The sequence below is a fragment of the Vigna unguiculata genome, chromosome 7 (assembly GCF_004118075.2).
Source record: "Vigna unguiculata cultivar IT97K-499-35 chromosome 7, ASM411807v1, whole genome shotgun sequence".
Taxonomy (NCBI): domain Eukaryota; kingdom Viridiplantae; phylum Streptophyta; class Magnoliopsida; order Fabales; family Fabaceae; genus Vigna; species Vigna unguiculata.
The window spans coordinates 35,288,951-35,309,802 of NC_040285.1; the positions used below are offsets into that span (position 1 = coordinate 35,288,951).

A 20,852-nucleotide genomic window follows, 5' to 3' on the forward strand; every position below is an offset into this window, starting at 1 on the left:
TCATTATTAATAGATATTTAATAATTAATTTATATGTTTTTTTTTCATGTAATTTTTTTTTCTAAGATGTATGAAAAATTTTGGCAGTTCATAAAGAAATTAAGATTTTATACCCATTAAACATTAACTAAGAGGTGAAGAGGTTTCAATAATAGTTTGCACAAAAGAAATATTTCATACCGTCATACGCCAATTATATCAATCCGTTTTCCTTCGTTTAAGAACATAAAAATAATGTTTCAAAAAATATAATTTGTTTTATTTTCTGAAGATGGATAACAATATGATATGTTTTAACTTAGATATAAAGTGGATGGAACAATAGATTAGTGCAGAGACACTGTTATCGTACCACAAAGAAGAAAAGGTAAGATTTATAAAAAGGATGCCTCACCTTTTGAACAAGAACAAGAAGCAGGATAAAAAGGTGGAATATGCTCAGAGAATCATATTCTGTTTGGTTCTTACTCCGTGGAACTTTGAGATTGTAGTCTATCATGCAATAAAATTATTTTAAAAAATAAATAAAAGGAATTTTTTGCATGAAAACGTTTGCCAACTTCGATGCAAGCATTTTTTTTTCTTTTTCTTTGTTGGAAACAAAAAGTTAAATGTTGAAAAGGAAATCAGCACAATAAACTTTTTCTTTTTCTTTTAAAAAAAAAGCTTCCGTCCAAAAGCAAACGATCCTTTTCTTCAAACCAAAATTTGAGAAAATGGAGACATGTTTGTTTGATACCCAGGAAAGAAAAGAAAAATAACATAAAAGCCAGAGAAATACTATTTGGACATTATTTTTGACAACTAAATTTAATAATAAAATATTGTATTTAAATAATAACAATAATAATAATTATATATAAAGTATTATGTAAAAGAAAGACGATAGATCATTACTCTGAAACAAGTAGGTAGAATCAAAAGCAAGTAACAAAATTAGACAGATAAAATAATTAGAGTAATTATATACAAAAACTTACTGTTTCAGTAATACTTACAATTGTTTGTATGGTCTCTCTTTTCTCATTGCAACGTATGTGAAGATTGGTATCAAACTTTAAGTTAAAAGATGGTTAAATTCAAAAAGAGATTGTGAAGAAAAGATAGTATGTGTGGGAGGTGAAAGTAAAAGTATAATAAGAAAAAAAGCGGGAAATTCAAACGAGAAGTGATGAAATAGTTAATTAATATGTGACATGTGGTATTAACCATATATGTCTGAACGTAAATGGTGGGAACAGGAAAGGAGACTGAGAACTCTGTCCAATTTAATGTTCAGCTGTTGAGAGAGGCAACACATTGCTTCGCTTATAGATCTGTTTCTTCTGTCTCTCTCCTTCAACGCTTTCTAATTTAAGTTCTTCACTCTTTCATGCCCTCACATCATACTCCTACTTCTACTCTCTCTTGCATTTATGCATGCATTATCAATTATTAACATTCATCATCAACTCCACTTTCCTCTCATCATCAACCTTATTTCAACAATTATGAGTCATTGATTGGAAGCAAAGACTCAGATAGGAAAAGCTGTCACTACTTTAACACCAAAAAAGAAACCTAGTGCAATGGCCACACTATTTGTTTAGGGCAATGCATTTCAACTATCAGTGCTAAACATTTTATCACACTGGCCCTGACAAAAAACAAATTAAAAAGAAAAGGGTTTACGGTGTGCGGTGAAAGGAAAGTAAAGGGAATCTTTCCAAGTTTATCGATAACACAAATTGCAACACCACACATGCTAAATCTCATTTTCTTCTGTTTCAGTTATATGCTGCAACTTATAAATGTGTACGAAATGTTCATTTCGTTACCTAATTTAAGCAACCATACTTCAGGACAGCACCACGTATTGTTTTGCAGTTGCCAAAGTATTCAAATTTTCAGATAATGTTTGATTAATAAAACTTACATTACGTTCCCCGACAATCATTATTGTTGAAGAGTTCGTTAGACCCAATAATATTGTTTAGGGATCACATGTGACTCCTCTCCCCCTCTCACTGAGAGTAATGTGGAAATGAAACATAAATTACTTAAAACACTTTTCCATATACTAAGTTGAAGATGAAAATGTTGATATATTATGACTAGAGGGATAAGTTCGGAGACGTTTTTAAAAATTTACACAGAGATGTTGTAGCACAGTATTTTCAATTATTGTAACTGTTTTTATACAACTTACACAATTTTTTGTAGTGGGAGTTATTACACCGGTAAAGTTTGAAAGAGTAAAAACTAAAAACATGAAATGCGAAGGAAAAGGAGAGAAGGGTGCATTGAATTGTGGTGTATGAAGGTAATGATAACATCATATGATAGGTGAAATAAGTTAGAATTTGTAGAGAGTGAGTGTGTTTGTAGAAAAAGTGGTAGCATCATAAAATAAGTGATTGTAGAAGGACTGTGTTGTTGCAATTAGAGCATGATGGTTGCAGGTGCAGGTGCAGCCTGACACTGAGTCCCAATTCAGACGCAGACCATCTTAATAGCAACAAAGCAGAGTAGAAATTTTGAGTTAATTTCTTTTCAACCAAAAATTTGATGATATTAAAATTGAAGCCCTTGTCTTGTTCTTGTCCCACCACTTACTTGGTACTTCCTACAACAGCAGACCTATTTCTGCACGATTCTCGTCTCTTTATTCTTTTTCACTGTATACTCTCCCATCATCAAATTATAAGGCTATGCTATGCTGTTTAACCATAAAAAACTTACCACATTCTTATCGTTGTGGGGATAAAATTTCGATGCTCCCTCCTACCCCATTGGGAATAGAACAAAAATCTACCCTACCGCCATTTCTTCTTTGTGTAATTTTATAGTATTTATGAACTAAATTTTGGGTCAACTGATACACATGTTCGAATTATGATGTTATTTTTGTTAAATATTTAAGATTTTGGGTCAACCGATACACATGTTGATGTTACTTATGTTATATATTTAAGATATGTCATGACTAAGGGGGCGCGGACCTTAGAAGGGGGAAGCCATTGGTTCCACCTTAATTTTTAAAATTTTTTAAAATTATATATCAGAAAAACTTTTTTAATTATATATGGTTTATTAAGAATCTATAGAAATTAAAATAAGTTTTTTTTATATTTTTTATAAAGCAAAATATTAAATTTTAATAAATAATAAAATATAAAATCAAATATAATAAAAAATAAAAAATCTACTAAGATATTTATTATTCTCTTATGATGTCTTTTAAGTTTATTAGATATTGTGATATTGTAGTGATCTCCCTTTTACCGTGTTTTTTTTTCTAGAAAAAAAATGACTTATTATTTTTGTTTTCATTTTTCTTTCATTTTTGAAGAATTTTTTTTTGTCATTTAATAGTGAAATATTAGTTTAATAATTATCATTACTTTTTATCTCATGTTTTTTGTATATTCATTTTTATGAATATAGAAAAAAAAATAATGTAATAAGTATTTTGTCATAACTGATTTGATCAAGCATGCCAAACTTTGACATAAAGAGGAAAGTTAATGACGTTTGACTTAATTGATCGTTTAATTCATCTTATTATAACTAGTTTTATGTAAACTCCATTTTTTTTTGTGTTTCAAGTAAATGAGCCCAGGTTTATTGGTTAAAGGCCCATAGTCAGCCCATTGGGGGTCTCTAGAACCTCATTTCTAGCCACTAACTCTTATTCTGTCTCCCAAAGGTGAAACATCTCACCACTTATTCTCTCTTTTAAGAAGCTGAGCTAGGACTTGAGCAAGATCCTCCTTCGAACTAGCTGAACAGTTCGTCCCTTTGCGTAAGTCAAACTCAAAACCCTTTTCTATTTCGTTTCTTTTCGGTTCCAGTCCTAGCCCATTTTGTGGGTAAGGAACTGACTATGTCTTTCGTATTCTTATTTCCAAGTCTTTAAGCTATAAACGTCTATTTTTGCTCTTCTATTTGGTCTTGGTTTTAACTAGTTCAGCATTTGTTAAGGTAAAGGAAACTATGACTTTAAAACTTTTTTTAAGTATCATGCATGTTTTTGGTCTTGAATCGTGCTTAAAATTTTTTTTTTGATGTTCGAGGTTATGTTTTTTTTTTTAGTTTTGTTGTTTTGGATTTTTTTCAGTCTAGCTTAAGCGACATCAGTCCAACTTAAGCAGGAATTTTTAGCTTAAGCAAGAATAGCAGAATTTTACTTTCTTTGTTCGAATCTTAGCTCAATCTAGCTTAAGCAAGAATTGCTACAAAATTTTAATTCTTTTAACTTGTGATTGACTGAGTTAATATTAAAAATATGATGTATGAAACTATGCATGAATGATGTGGCATTTTTTGACCTGTACTTGATGTCTTTAGTTTGAGATGATAATTATTCTGATATAACATGTGGAATGTGATGATAAAAGAGTTTTAAGGGAAATTCTTAGTGATGGTGTGGTTAGTGTATGCCTTGATACAGGAGATGTCTAGATAAGGAATGTATTTTGAACTCTAATAATCACTCACACTCAAGTAGAGTAGAGTGATTATATGGTAAGAGTGTCAGGAGATCCTAGTCTTTGGAGGAGTTTAAGCCTGAGACATATTGGGATTAATCTTGTAATTGATTGGGAGATAACCCCTTGTGGCGAGACTTTGCAGAGTTTAGAAATCAACGTAGGTGTATACTTCCTTAGAATTCTATATTAAGCGCATAATCTGGATAATTGAGTCAAAGGTCTTGCATTATTTGCCATTACATGCCTTATATGCTTACTGATTTATGTATTTATAATCTGCTTAAGGAATGACCTGCACATTTATATGATAAAAATATATTTTTATCTCTAGCTTACTCTTTTTCTGTGTTGTATTTTTTGTATGACTTTTTCCTTTTTGCAATGATCACCATTTTTTTTTTGAGTAGATGTGGAAATCCCTGGTGGTCATCATGTAGATGGGGATGTTGCAATGTAGTTTAGCTGTGTGTTGGATTTGGCTCACTATTGAGCCTATTTTGAAGAATCTTTCTTTTAATTGAAATTCAATTGCTCTGTGAGCAACCTTTTGTTAAATTGTTTCATATTTAGATTTTGTTCATGGCATTGTGTTGTATTTTGGTTTTCCTTCTCGTATATTATGGATATGGATGACTGTAATGATTGATACCTATATACTTCTTGTCGTGTGTTCTTTTTATATTATAACTATATGATGCATCATTTATTAGAAAAATTATATTAAAAATGGGATGTCACATTTTACAATTACAACATAAAGATTTTTCTCTTCAATCGAAGATGAATTTATTGTCTACAATATGATCATTTATATAAAACATAATTAAAATTTTTAGTTTTGATTGAATTTTTTATGATTCAAGAATTTGAAGAAAGAAGGATCACCATTTATATATGTGATTTTTTTATTTTGTAATTACTGTTATACCAACTGATGTATTCAATTTTATCATATTATTGGTAATAATTAAATATACATTTGAGTAAATTTTTTAACTACCAAAAATATCGGTAAGATCCGCTGATAATATTAATAATTTCTTCCACGATAACACACAAAAGTTTAACTGTATAAATGGATTATTCCTATAATTTAATTATTATGAGAATAAGTTGAAGGCAGATGTTTGCATATTTCTAAACTGATATTTCCAAAGTTGGGACAGAATGGGACAAATATGGGTTGGTGTGAATTTTGTTTAAGGCTTGACTGCAAACAAATTGTTTGGATGCCCCCAAAGAACAATGTAGATAATAGAGGATTGTTGGAGATACTGTATTTGCTTTTTACTCCGGAATTCTCACACCACGCTTTAGAACAAGCGGGAGTTACAATTTTTTTGTCTCGTTGTTTCAAATATTTCAAATGATAAACCAATTATCATATTACACTGTACACACCAAAGTCGTGGCACGGAATTGTTTGAGTTATTTCGTCGGTGACAACAGATCTTGAAAATAATTTTTAGGTGGACTAAAGTAATATTATCTTTCATTATTAGATTGAATGATCAGTATAAAGTTAAAAGAACAAATAATATAATTCTTTAATTAATATATTAGATTATTCATGTCATGTTTTAAAAAGTTATTCTTTTAATTGAACAGTTAAATTATCAGATTTAATCACTAGTAAAATGTTAAAAATGTGAAGTAAAATATATTTTATTTTCATTTTCATTAATAGTTCCTTTTTTAGTAAATGAGCATATTATTTTATTTTTTATTAATGCACTTATATAATTAAAAAATTGAGAGACTTATCTATTAGAAAGAAAAATATATTAATAAAGTCGTAATTAATAATCAGTCATGTAAAAATAAATAATTTTTTTTATTTTTTCTATATTTTAAAAAGAAATATTCAAAGGTTTATAAAATAAAAATAATATTAATAACTATTAAACTAATATTTCATTATTAGGTGAAACACGAAGAGGGTTTTTTTTTTTTTAAAGAGAAAGAAAACAAATGAAAAATAAAAATTAAGTTTGTGTCTAATTCTCTGTTTTCTTAAAAAAAAAATACATGAGAGTGAGAGACGAGTACAATTGTGTAAAAAACTAAAAAGACAATAAAAAAGAAAATAAAAAATATCTTAATAAATATTTGATTTAATTAATCTTTTGATTTCTATTTTAAAAAAATTGTCCTCCAGCTCTTTTAGTCTCAATTTCTTCTAAATTTTCAGTCATAATTTGATATTTTCAAACAAAAACATAGACAAAAAAAAATATTAAACCTAAATACTTTCATTCTTTTATTATATTTGATTTTATATTTTATTATATATTAATATTAAATGTCACGCTTTATAAAAGAAATAAAAAATATACAATATAATTTTCATTTTTCAAAATATACTACTTATAATGTAAAAGTTTTCAAAAATTTTAAGAAGATATACATGATTTTTAAAACAATCAAAAGTATTTGGGTGCCATGACCCTCCGCCCCTTAGATAATCATGCTATTGTATAAGAGGGATATGTTTATTCCTGAAATTGTCAAATTTTCGTGTACGATGATTTTTTTTAGATGTATGTATAAATTGAGATTTCAGTTTTCTCTAAAGGCATTTAAAACTGTACTAACAGTTTCTACTGTAAATTTGAATATTCCAAAACGAAATTTTGTACTTTATTTAAAAATGTACTTTGATATAAGACAGTTGAAATATTTTAAATTAATCCTTTCGGATTTAAAAAAAAGTTTACATAGTCTTTTAAAGTACTTTTGATATTTATTCTTCAAATAAAGTTTAGTTTACTTCAGTACCATTAACGTGCATTGAATTTAAACTTTTACTTGGTTGATAATGTAGTTGAAATTGACATTTAACTGCCCTCTCGCTAATGCACGTTCTCCTATGATTTGCTTCGCGTGCATCCATTTCTGTTGCATACCATTCGAAATTATGGGTAGTATTATTTGAAAAAAAAGATATTTGACACTATTTTATTATTATTTAACAATTTTTATAAAGATAAAATGATGTTAACACAAAATAATTTTTATATTCTTTAAGAAAAAAAGAAAGTGAAAGATAATGAAGAGTAATATGAAAGGGGTGTAAAAATAATTTACGTTCAAGAATTTTTAATTACACCTTACGTAGACTATTTTTATTCTTTTGTTTTTCTCTTTCCTGTTAAAAAAATTGATTTTCTGGAAATTATATGACTGTAAGGTGAAATGTGAGGAGAAAAAGGCATGTTTTTGACAGAACGAAATCCAAGGTAGAAACGTGGGCTTGGTGAACATATAGAGATGAAAGACGAAGCTAAACATAAAAAATGTCTTTCCCCTCAAGATTACGACAGCATGAAAGTGTGCAATAAACCAGGTATCGCTTTTGACTTGTCTCGTTTGGTCCTAAAGCTTTAGAGAAATGGATTTGCATCTCTCGGTAGTTTCTGCATCTTTTTGGTACTCGCAAATTCCAAAATACACATCTTCAACTGTACTTTAATTCCTTTCATCAAATGTGACCGTTTTATGCTTCAAAACGGATCCGTTTTTCTCGCTTCTTCACCTGCATTTGCATAAATATATATATATATCATCACCCATTTTAGATTATTTTTCCAATACCTTAAACTAATACACCGCAGGCTGGTTCCTTTTATATATGTCTTTTTTATTCTGATTTTGTCACTTTGAAACGAATCATCTTTCTTACTTTGAGACTTGAGCGAAGACGTAAGTTTACGAATTATGGGCAAGGAGTGGCATTGGGGTGGAAGGTCCTCCAAGAGGGGTGGAGAAGCTCAAACGGAAATCCCTTCTGGTTGCATCTGTGCACTCTTTCAGGCCTTCGATTTTCATCCATTTCACTTTTCCATTAACCACCAACCATCCTCTTTCAAGTCTCGCACCCGAGAACACCACACTCTCCCTAAAGGTACACTTTACTTTACTTACTTTTCTCCAACTCTCAAACACCCTTTTGCTCTAAAATTACCTCTTTACTACAACATAAAATAATTTCTTTATACTCCTAAATCAACTTATTCTGGGGAACTATGGATAATTCATGGTTTTGTATATTTCAGGAGCTGAAGGACCAAGGCATAGCTTGGAGTCAGAAGATGGTACTACAGTGTCATCAATCTCAAAAGAAGCAAATTTCAAAATACCTGTAAGTTAATTGGCATGCACCTTTTCACAAGTTTCACATCACCTTCAACTTTTCACCAATTTTTATGTGTTTCGCTTTCACATATGTTTTTAGTGGGTTTGTTTGTTTGTTTGATGAGAATAATGATGGTTTAATCACTTAACTTGTTTAATGATTTTTGAAAACCAGAAGAACATTCAGATCAGAACAAGAGGGAGCACAAGATCAAAAACAGAAATTAGTGATCTTTCGTCAGAAATCAGTGTCTCTCCAGGGACCAAGACACCAACTTTGGTTGCGAGGTTAATGGGTCTCGATCTTCTTCCTGATACACATTCCCCTTCTTCCCCGTGCCTTTCCACTCCAAACCTTTATAGACCACGACAACATATCAAAATAATCAAACATAGAAACAGCACTGGAAGTGACTTCTTGCCTGGGATTCCTAAAATGTCCTCTGCAAGAAAATCGGATGTTGAGCATAGACTCTCTCTCCAAATCAACAAGGAGAACACAGTTTCTTATGAGGATTTTGAGGTTCCTCGGTTTTCTTTTTCAAAGGGAAAATATGATGAGAACAATAGCAGGAGTCCGAGTCACTATGCCAAGCAAATTGCCAGACAGGTTAGAGAAAGTGTGAGCAGAAAGGTTGGTCGCGACATCACCAACACTATCAAAAACAGAGACCATGGAGAAGAGGAATGTGTAACCAAAATCTCATTCAAGAAAACTTCAAAAACTCCAGTGAATGAATCCAGCCCAGGAAAACTTTCAAACTCATCTTACTCCCCAAGGCTCAGCAGATTTACTGACACCAAACAAAAACCAAGCACAACTCCAAAAAATCAAAGCACACACTCAGTGCTAAAACCACCATCACCTCCACATGCGATCAACATTGAAACTGAGCTTTCAGAAGTTTCTTCACAGCCAAAGCCTCAAACATTGGCCAGGAAAGAGTTGCAGAACCAAAAAGCAGTCACAAAATGCAAAAAAACAACCTTTGGAAAGTCGAGTAGGAGAGTCAACAAGCCTCCACAAACATCAATTAGAAACAAGCAAGAAGAGCCATTTATTATTCGTTACCCATTAGTCACTAATTTCAATGGCATCAAAACCAAAAAGAAGAGAACTCGTCCACTTTCAAGCGATCTTTTTAATGGTCACAACACGGTTCCAAATCTTCTCCCTGTCAAGATAGGTCTTTCTCCTCAAAAACAGGTACCCGTTAAATAAATTTTATAAATTACAAGTCTTTCTTTCTCTATTATCTTTTCTCATTACAAACACCAATACATTATTCTCGTAAAAAAAGAAACAATACATTATTGTTGAGTTTCTTTACATGAATATTATATTTAATCAACAACTTCTCAAGTCAGAAATTTAATAATATAACTTGTATAATATTTAAATAGTTATAATTAAATTTTTAAAATGATCATTACTTTTAATTTAATCATCACTGTACAATTACACAGCCAGCTTACATTTATAATCTTGTTTCTTTAGAATATCCTCGACTTCCCATAAACTCCATCTCTATATACATATTCTTATAAAACACACACTTTAGTTCACTTTTTCCTTTTTTTTTCCTTCCCATATTTTTTCTTTTAAATTGCATTTGCATACTAGTCCTACAATATAAAACAGATCTTTCAAATAATATCAAACTCTCTTTTTTCTTAACTTTATATATATATATATATATATATATATATATATATATATATTGATATTGAGAAAATTTTTAATTTATGAAAATTTTGATGTCGTTTAAAATTAGAGGTTTCTTTATAAAAAACTGAAAATATAAAAGTTTTTCATTTATTGAAATAGTAATTTACTAATAATTTCATTTCCATAAAAAATATCTATTTTGAGAACATAAAACACAAGAAAAGAAAAATGTTTCAAATTTGTTGTATTGATCTTTTTTGGCCCCTGTTTTCTGAGCATTCGGTTTAACTCTTGCTTGTGTCATACGGTAAAAAACACAGACACGGGTGAGTGATGATGATGATTGTCGAGATGCAAAACGCAACACACAGTTATTTAGTTGTTCGCGCCAGACGTACAGAGAAGAAGCGCCACGACCACCCGCACCCCGAGGACCAACAACCTGCGATCACGACAAATCTCACGGCGCCTTCACCACCATCTCCTCCGCCGCACTCCACGAAGGACCAGAGTTTCACTACGTGACGACCATCTTGTCCCGTACCACGGGGTCCCACAGCAACGCCACCACGCGTATACCCCACCTCCATTTTCAGTGGTTCTCTCCCACCCACCCTTTGGACCCTTCACTCTTTCACAGTCTGGAGCGCTACCCAACATCCCATTCCTTTGTCTCTTTCCTTGAAGACAACAAAGATTGCGTCTTTGAGCGGAAACACGGGCTGGGTCCGCGCTGCAACCGTAGATTGCTGTTCGATTTGGTGGACGAGTTGCTGTCGGAGATTCTGGTTAGGCCGAAGCGTTTCAGAGGGAGGCTGTTGGAGACGGTGTGGGAGAGGGTTCGGAGTTTGCCACGTGCGAAGTGCGAGGTTTTGGAGGACATTGATGGGTTGGTAGAGATGGAGGAGATGAGGGAAGAAGAGGAAGAAGAAGGGTTGGTGAAGGAGATAGAGAGGAACATAGTGGAGTGGTTGGTGCATGAAACGTTAACCGTTATGGTTGGCGGCGTGTATACATAAGGGACGGCGTCGTTTGGAAGGGAAAGTGTGGGGCCCACATGGGAAAGGATTCACGTGATGAATTAGAAGCCCGTTGCTGTGGCTACGGCATGGATCCCTCATCCGTGGAAGCCGTGGCGGTGGGTCCCATTGTGAAACCATGAAAACAGCGAGGGCCTCACACCTTTGTTCTGTAAAAAACTCATGATTTTCTTGCAGAGGTTTCCGTGTCCTTTGTTTTTTACTCCTTCTCTCTGTATCTCCTAGGTTGCTAATGTAAATTTTTAAAAAGTCAATGAATTTTGCTTTGGTTAAAGTACGAGGAAGCTGATTGACGTGATCAAATTATGTAAATCAACGGGTATTGATTTTCTGAAGGTTCTTTATTAGTTTTAATACGATTATAGTTAAATTTTAAGTATTTTATAAATTCAAATAACTTTGAACAAGTTTTTATTCACTTTTTTTTATTAAATATTCAATAATTTCAATTTATTTATTTTTTATTCTCTTTCTATTTTACTTCTCAAATGAACAAAGTGTGGAAATGCAGGAAGGCATCACAACTCTTGTCTCAAATTTCGAAGATATCAATTGCATATATATGTGGATATATCATAATCTTATAGAATAAAAATATAATAAACTCAACAAATAAATTTTAATAATACAGGGATGGTTAAACTAAATTCTTCTTGAATAACAAAAAACAATTCATTTAATCGGGCATCCTCCAATATGCATGTGCTGCTGATGTATGCAATCCTAATATATACTATTTCATAAATTAACATAAACAAAGTTGAATTCCCTTCGTTGGGAAGGATAAAAAAACATTCATAAATTTGTTCCATGTAACTTTTTCTAAGATATATGAAATTCTTTTGCAGTTGATAAAGAAATTAAGATTTTATACCCATCAAATATAAACTCAGAGGTGAAGAGTTTAAATAATAGTTTTCAAAAAAGAAAATTCCATACTGTCACATACCAATATTATATCTATCATTTTTCCTTCATATAAAAAAAGAATGTTGCAAAAAATATAATTTGTTTTATTTTCTAAAGATGGATTTCTCCATAGACAGCATAATATCTTTTTTACCTTGGATACAAAATGGATGGAATAATAGATTAGTGCACAAACACTGTTATCGTACCACAAAGAAGAAAAGGTAAGATTATAAAAAGGTTACCTTACCTTTTGAACAAGATATAAAGATGGCATATGCTCAGAGAATCATATTCTGTTTGGTTCTTACTTCCTGGAACTTTGAGATTGTAATCTAGCATGCACTAACGATTATTTTAAAAAGTAAATAAAAGGAATTTTTGCATGAAAACGTTCAGGAACTTCGATGCACGCAATTTTTTTCTTTCTTTTCTTGAAAACAAAAAGTTAAATGTTGAAAAAGGAAACCAACGCAATGTACTTTTTCTTTTTCTTTTCAAAGTTAATGAGCTTCCTTCCAAAAGAAAACGATCCTTTTCTTCAAACAAAAACTCGAGAAAATAGAGATACGTTTCTCTGACACATAGGAAAGAAAAGAAAAATAACATAAAACCAAGTAGGTAGAGTACAAAAGCAAGTAACAAAATTAGACAGATAAAATAATTAGAGTAATTATATACAAAAACTTACTGTTTCAGTAATACTTACAATTGTTTGTATGGTCTCTCTTTTCTCATTGCAACGTACGTGAAGATTGGTATCAAACTTTAAGTTAAAAGATGGTTAAATTCAAAAAGAGATTGTGAAGAAAAGATAGTATGTGTGGGAGGTGAAAGTAAAAGTATAATAAGAAAAAAAGCGGGAAATTCAAACGAGAAGTGATGAAATAGTTAATTAATATGTGACATGTGGTATTAACCATATATGTCTGAACGTAAATGGTGGGAACAGGAAAGGAGACTGAGAACTCTGTCCAATTTAATGTTCAGCTGTTGAGAGAGGCAACACATTGCTTCGCTTATAGATCTGTTTCTTCTGTCTCTCTCTCTCAACGCTTTCTAATTTAAGTTCTTCACTCTTTCATGCCCTCACATCATACTCCTACTTCTACTCTCTCTTGCATTTATGCATGCATTATCAATTATTAACATTCATCATCAACTCCACTTTCCTCTCATCATCAACCTTATTTCAACAATTATGAGTCATTGATTGGAAGCAAAGACTCAGATAGGAAAAGCTGTCACTACTTTAACACCAAAAAAGAAACCTAGTGCAATGGCCACACTTTTTGTTTAGGGCAATGCATTTCAACTATCAGTGCTAAACATTTTATCACACTGGCCCTGACAAGAAACAAATTAAAAAGAAAAGGGTTTCCGGTGTGCGGTGAAAGGAAAGTAAAGGGAATCTTTCTAAGTTTATCGATAACACAAATTGCAACACCACACATGCTAAATCTCATTTTCTTCTGTTTCAGTTATATGCTGCAACTTATAAATGTGTACGAAATGTTCATTTCGTTACCTAATTTAAGCAACCATACTTCAGGACATCACCACGTATTGTTTTGCAGTTGCCAAAGTATTCAAAGTTTCAGATAATGTATGATTAATAAAACTTACATTACGTTCTCCAACAATCATTATTGTTGAAGAGTTCGTTAGACCCAATAATATTGTTTAGGGATCACACAAATTCAAATAACAGTGATAAATTAATTACTAATGCTTATAATAATTTTTCCTTATTTATTGTGCACAAATATCACAGCCGCAGAAGCATATGCATATGACTCCTCGCCCCCTCTCACTGACAGTAATGTAAAAATGAAACAAAAATTACTTAAACACTTTTTCATGGAATAAGTTCGGAGACGTTTTCAAAAATTTACACAGAGATGTTGTAGAACGGTATTTTCAATTACTGTAACTGTTTTTTTATAGATTATGGAAAGAAGAGAGTTATTACACCGGTAAAGGTTGAAAGAGTAAAAACTAAAAACATGAAATGCGAAGGAAAAGGAGAGAAGGGTGCATTGAATTGTGGTGTATGAATGGAAGGTAATGATAAGATCATAAGATAGGTGAAATAAGTTGGAATTTGTAGAGAGTGAGTGTGTTTCTAGAAAAAGTGGTAGCATCATAAAATAAGTGATTGCAGAAGGACTGTGTTGTTGCAATTAGAGTATGATGGTTGCAGGTGCAGGTGCAGCCTGACACTGAGTCCCAATTCAGACGCAGACCATCTTAATAGCAACAAAGCAGAGTAGAAATTTTTGAGTTAATTTCTTCACAACTAAAAATTTGATGATATTAAAATTCAAGCCCTAGTCTAGTTCTTGTCCCACCACTTACTTGGTACTCCCTACAACTGCAGACCTATTTCTGCACGATTCCCGTCTCTTTATTCTTTTTTACTGTACACTTTCACATCGTCAAATTATAATGCTATGCTTGCTGCTTAACCATAAAAAACTTACCACATTCAATTTCAGCTTCGTGACAAACGCTATATCTAATTTTCCATTCGATAACGCACCTTCTTTACCTTCTATATACAAATATGGCATATAATAGAATGAATCTAGTGACGTTTGTTATTACTTCATGGTTTTAACGTTGGATCACTCATGATTGTCTTTTTTTTTCACTTTTCCTTTTAGGACAGAACAAAACAAAAATGCTTACTTTCTGAAATCGTCTTTTAACATGCAATAGAAAATATTGTAAGTAAATTAAGTTTGCATTGGAAAAACTGTGACATCAAGTTCCTTACCATTAACATGTAATCGCTCTCTCTGTGGTAGTTAACAAAATTATTATTATTAATTTTTAAATATAAAATTATAAAGTGTATAGAAATTATAAAATGCTTAATAAGAAAATTAAGGGTTTCTTCTATAATATACCTTATTATAAGGATATGAAGGAGTACAAAACTAATGTCACACGATTAGACATAGAGTTATAAGATAATTGGTATGTAACTATTTAAAAAAGTCATTGCTTTCATGTTTTATTTATATGACTAACAAGAATAAATATTAAGTATCAGCTCGCTTAAATATGGTTCCGTGTCTTTGATTTTACTCTTTTCACTATATAAATCCCATACACATATATATGAAGTGTATCAGACAAGAACTCCCAATTATTTTGACAAAAAAAAAAATGAATAATTATAACTACTAGGCGTTCAGGTTGTGCACTCGATCATAAATACCACATAATTTACTTTCTTTCCAATCAAAAAGATCATGTGAGATTTATATAAGATCAGTATGGCTCACCAACAGTCACAGAAATAATATAATTGGAGAAAGAAGATTACACTTCTAAGTTAATGGGTAAGAAGAACATAGGATGGAAGGATATGTACCTAGCATGGACATCTCACCCAAAAATGAATTTAGTGCAGTAATATCTTACGATAGTATAGTATTCTCAGGTTCTGCCATCTACATCGAAGCCAGCCCCAGTCCAGCCAGGAGTTGAAGATCTACCCTTGGCCACAACACCAATTCCCTTTCCTTTTGATTGCAAGTTGACTTTCTTCTTACTTCTTCCCTCGCCTTCATTATGTGGCTGCTGATTAGGTCCATTTCTCACCGTAGCTTTCTGACCATTACTTTGGTTGGAAACGCTCTCGGTTGATCCCTCATTTGACTCCTTTGCATTGAGGACAGAGGAACCCTGGGGTGTACTATCCTGAGAAGAAGCTGCCGATCTCCCATCCTAATATGTGCACGATTTTAACATTCAATGCTCTAGTATGAAGATGCATATGCAAAAGCATGTATTGTGCTCGCCACCGACAAAATGTAGCATCAACAACATGGTGTGAAAAAAAAAACATTTCCGTAGAGAAGTCAGAAAAAAAAAAGCAGGTTTCCATTCTCAGCACACGTTCACATTCTCAAGAAATTTCAATTCCAAATGGCATATTATCAGTTTCCAAGGGGCTCCTTGTTGATGAAGTTTAGGAGGACATATAGTTAGGAGTTCTGAAAATAGTTTATTGATTAAGGACACTATGCAGCATACACCCCAAAATTAGGTTCATAACTTAGAGGCCACCACTATATAATTAATAATGATGAATACAGTGATAAAATACTTACATGAAGATTAGTTGATGCACGACTTGGATTCAAAGCTTCCAATCTTCTTTTTAATTCCTCCAGCCGAGCAAACTGAGAGTTACTGCTTTCTTGAACCTGTATAAAATTGTCACAGTCAAACAACCAGCTAAACAGGGGCATATTATGTCTTCATTTTACACTAATTACCAGATTACTCAAGTCTTCACAGAGCTTTTGTTTCATTGCTTCCTCATCTCTTACTACTTGTGAGGCAGATTCCCACGCCTACAGCACAAACAATTAAGATGTCAACTATATTTGCGAAGGTACTTAGCATACAAATTGATTTTGTAGATCAAAGTATTCAGATCATCTACACTCATCCATATCCATATAAATAACCTTTTAGACGGTATTTACTTTAGTGCGCCAATTTGTTAATTTAATCATTAGACTGAACTAAGAGCAAAAGAAAAAGTAACAAGAACAACAATCAATTCCTCTGTTATTAACACAAATAATGGTTCAAACATCAGAGATCTCATAAGATAAATTCTTCCTATTTCATTGGGCATAAATAGAAAGAGGGAAACTACTTATGTAAAACGAACTATAAATTATGTCATTTACTATGATAAATGAGTTTTTTTTCTATCACAAATTTATTTGCATTTTCTGGATAAAGTGCTTAAATAATGTTATCTGCAATTTATGTGATTAATACTGAGTAAGAAACTAATGTATCTCTAATGCACTGATTGATTTAACTTTTAACCCTGGAAGCTTATTCAGTTGTACAATATGGACAATACAAAATCATCACAACTAACTATTTATTAACATATATATCCTTGTCATCTATTTATTAACTAATAGTGAACTTGAGATCAGAAATTGTACAGAAAGCTGATACTGGTACTGGCATGATGCAGTACATAACATCAATATCACAAATAATTTGATATTATGAAAATTGCAGGAGAAAAATAACGATCAGTAAAGTAACAGAGTAACAGACCTTCCGTGCCTGCTCTTCCTTTAGCTTGGCCAGACGGATTCTTTCTGTTGACGTCTCAATTTTCTTTCTCAAATGTTCAAGTGCTTAAAGTATGCATCATGTACAAAAAAATAAAGCAAGGTCATTTCACCATAATAATCAGGGAATAACAACCTTTTTAAATTGGTTCCAGAAAGGCCAACAATAATTTGTAGAAACCTGCTTTTTTCGGACCAGCTGTAAGTTTCATCTCCAGTGAAAGATTTGCAAGCTCACGCTCCACATCACGAATTTTAGAATAGTTTTCTTGAATGTATCTGAAAATAATAATAACAATAACAACAACAAGAGGAGGTAAAGATGATTTGAGTCCAGTTACTTGTTTGCCTACATAGAGTACGCAATCAAAACTGATAATAAATAAAGTCCTTTTCAATCTTTAAAGTTAACCATCAATCATACCATGCAGTAAAGTTGAAAAGGGATCAAATTACCCAAGATCCTGTTTTTATCAATACTACAAGACGCAATTTTATTTTCCAATTAATCACATTTCGCAAGATTAATTGCTAAAATCCCAAATGTCTTGCATGTCCAAACTAGGTATTAGTTCCTCAATAGAGAAGTTAACAATGATTCTGTTCCTCGATCTCAACCTATCGATTGGCTTTAAACACAAAACACAGGTCTTACTTCATTATCTATATATATTTTACACTAAATTACAAGTTCAGAACAGTGAAAACACAGAACAAAACTATTCAAACTCCATATATGTTTCCTGCCACCACCATCCTTGTGGTACATCATAAAAATGAATTAAGAGCGGTTTATTTCAGGTGAGAAAAGTATATACAAGCCACGAAAAGGGTGGAGAACTGGAAAACAAGAAAAACAAAATAAAAAATCGAAAAATGAGGTAATAAGACGCCCTTGAGACAATCAATTATATCCCTAATATTTTACCAATATTTATATTTTCTTTATTAGTAGAATACTAATAAATAATTAAAATTGATATTAAAACAATAAATGAAAAAAACTATTAATAATGTTGGCGATCTCATATCAAAGATAAGGTCAAATTATAAATATATGTATAGATGAATGTAATCTCGTCCTAAATATAAATTTTATAAGATTAAGTTAAGCTTAAAGTATATTTTGTAAGATAGTATCATACTCTATTTTAGTGAAGTTTGGTAGACTTGTCAAGTCACTTGCTATTAAACCAACCACAAATATCTAGTTTCACACTCTAAATGTCTCATATGCAATTGGAAATCTCACATCAACAAATATAAAGTCAACATTTAGTATATAAGTGAAATCAAACCTTACCATACAAACTGGTTTTGTGAAATTGAGTTAGACTTAAAATCTTTTCTAATCATAGCATCAAAGTTTATTTCTAACCATAGCATTAAAGTTTATTCTAGCAAAATTTGTTCATGTCACCCATTATTAAACCACTCACAAATATTTAACCCTACATTAGAGATGTTTGGTCCTCGACAAGAAGTGTAACATCAACTATAGATAAAGCTAAATTATCGTACATAAATAGGTATAAATCTCACTTTACAAGCAAAATTTGTAGGGTTTAATTAGAGTTAAATTCCACTTTCTTACAAAATAACAAATAGATATATCTCATTTTCCATTTATTTACACTCATTTCTCATCTAATCCAACCACAGCATCCCAATGAATTTCATTCACCTTAACATTCCAACCAATATTTCACGGCAAAAACCATCGGCTTTAATTCCTTCTGCTAGCAACATATTACCTGCTCTTCAAGGTTTACGAAACCATATTTCACATAAAATGTTATTAGACTATTGCTTCATCAACCCATCTGAATCCCTCACAATACAACCACTGACCTAAAACCATTCGCTCAGGGATCCCAGTAAAAAACATTCTAGTCATCTCCTAGCTTATAGCTAAGTAGATATCAAAATAAAGTCTACATCTTCCACAGCCATTGGCTACTTGATATTGCACGGAGAGTCACAGGATTACACAAATTTATTCTAAAATCTCAATTTCTACCAAAAGTCTTCATAAGCACATAAAAATAGCACACACAAAAACCCATGTCAAGTAATTCGATTTCCACAAATCCAAACAATGTTGTAAGTGCAAAGACATAATAAGAGTTCAAAAAGGAGAACAAATTAATTATCAGATCCCAGTAAAGAGAAATAGGGAGAGAGGTTACTTCTGCAATTGAAGCTGTTCTGCTTCGATGATCTGCAACAACAGGAAGAAAAACAATGAAAAATCAATCCAGCAATGACAAAGCGAAACAAAAATGGCGATGGAGAAAACCTTCTCCGTGTAGCTGATGACAGGGGCTTCTTTAGCGAGACCGTCAGGTCCGATCTCAGGGAGAAGTGAAGGGTTTGAAGTCATTTTGGAATCCAATCACTCGCATTCCACAAATCCGTCGTGTGCCGCCGTCTTCAGGTATGTGATTTCCAAGCAGCGGCTTCAGCCCGGTTGGACCGTATCCAACGACGTCCGGTTCGAGAGAAAAGCGGTTTGAAGAACCGGAAGCGGAGATGGCTTGTGTAACGCGCTGTTACAGATTCAGTTGGCGTGGATGGATGATTAAATCTCATGCACGTGCATAGCACGTTAACCAGAGTCGCCACAGCTATTTATTATAACACTATCTTATTTTAATTACTAAATTAAAATTTAAAATTTACATTAGTTTTGACTGACGAACACACAGCACGTTTTAATTAGCGAACACAGACGTTGTCATTCGTATCTTTAATTTTTATAAAAATTTAAGTTAAAATCAATAAAAGATATATAAATAAAATTTAAAATAATTAATTGATGTTAATTAAAAGAATAAGATATATGAAAATTTTAAAATAATTGTTAAAGATAAAAAAAAAATTAAAATAACAAGTAAGAAGAATTTTTTAAAATAAAGGTTAAAGATAAATTATTTATAAAATAATTTATTTTTAAAATAATAATTAAAAATAAAAATATAAAATATGGATAAAAAAATATATCTTTATGTATTATTATAGATTAAAAAAAATATAAAACATAAATTATTTTTCTGCCAGTCATATTTGTTATATTAAACATATGGCGAAAGTAGGATAACCAAACTTTAAAAAGAAAATGGCACTGAAAAGTTAAAAAATTAAAAAAGAAAGTAATTTATTTAAATAAGTTAAATACAAGATTGCTTAATAATTATCATTTGGTATACTTGAAAAAAAGAGAGCGTGTACATCTTTAGGGATAATTCCAATCTCATAGATATAAGTTAATAGTTAATCCATCAACATATTCCATAATAGAAAACCCATCAAATATTCATCTCCAAATACTGAGCTGATAATTATTCTTATTGTCAGGTTGATTTTTTTTTCTTTTAATTTGATAATGATTTTAAGGTTTTATTTTGATAAAAGTATTTTTTTTATATAATAATTGTGTTCATTTATAAGTTTTGAGCTGATAATTAATTTATTAATAAAAAAATATCCAAAAAACTGCTTTATACGT

At 31.6% G+C, this 20,852-nt stretch overlaps 2 protein-coding genes across 2 annotated transcripts; one reads left to right on the forward strand and one right to left on the reverse strand.

The window, feature by feature from the left end:
* The first annotated feature begins 7,798 nt into the window (after nucleotides 1–7,798).
* On the forward strand, nucleotides 7,799–11,627 carry LOC114190841. Its single transcript, XM_028079888.1, has 4 exons — nucleotides 7,799–8,376; nucleotides 8,528–8,613; nucleotides 8,782–9,813; nucleotides 10,596–11,627. The coding sequence occupies exons 1-4, from the start codon at nucleotides 8,190–8,192 to the stop codon at nucleotides 11,292–11,294; spliced, it is 2,004 nt and encodes a 667-aa protein (XP_027935689.1). The 5' UTR covers nucleotides 7,799–8,189; the 3' UTR covers nucleotides 11,295–11,627.
* A 3,816-nt stretch (nucleotides 11,628–15,443) lies between these two features.
* LOC114189751 lies at nucleotides 15,444–19,937 on the reverse strand. The gene is made up of 7 exons (XM_028078423.1): nucleotides 19,644–19,937; nucleotides 19,534–19,565; nucleotides 17,526–17,623; nucleotides 17,328–17,410; nucleotides 16,517–16,594; nucleotides 16,349–16,444; nucleotides 15,444–15,962 (listed from the first exon to the last, which is right to left on the reverse strand). Exons 1-7 carry the CDS (start codon nucleotides 19,725–19,727, stop codon nucleotides 15,672–15,674), a joined length of 762 nt encoding a protein of 253 aa, XP_027934224.1. The 5' UTR covers nucleotides 19,728–19,937; the 3' UTR covers nucleotides 15,444–15,671.
* Between the last annotated feature and the right edge of the window lie 915 nt (nucleotides 19,938–20,852).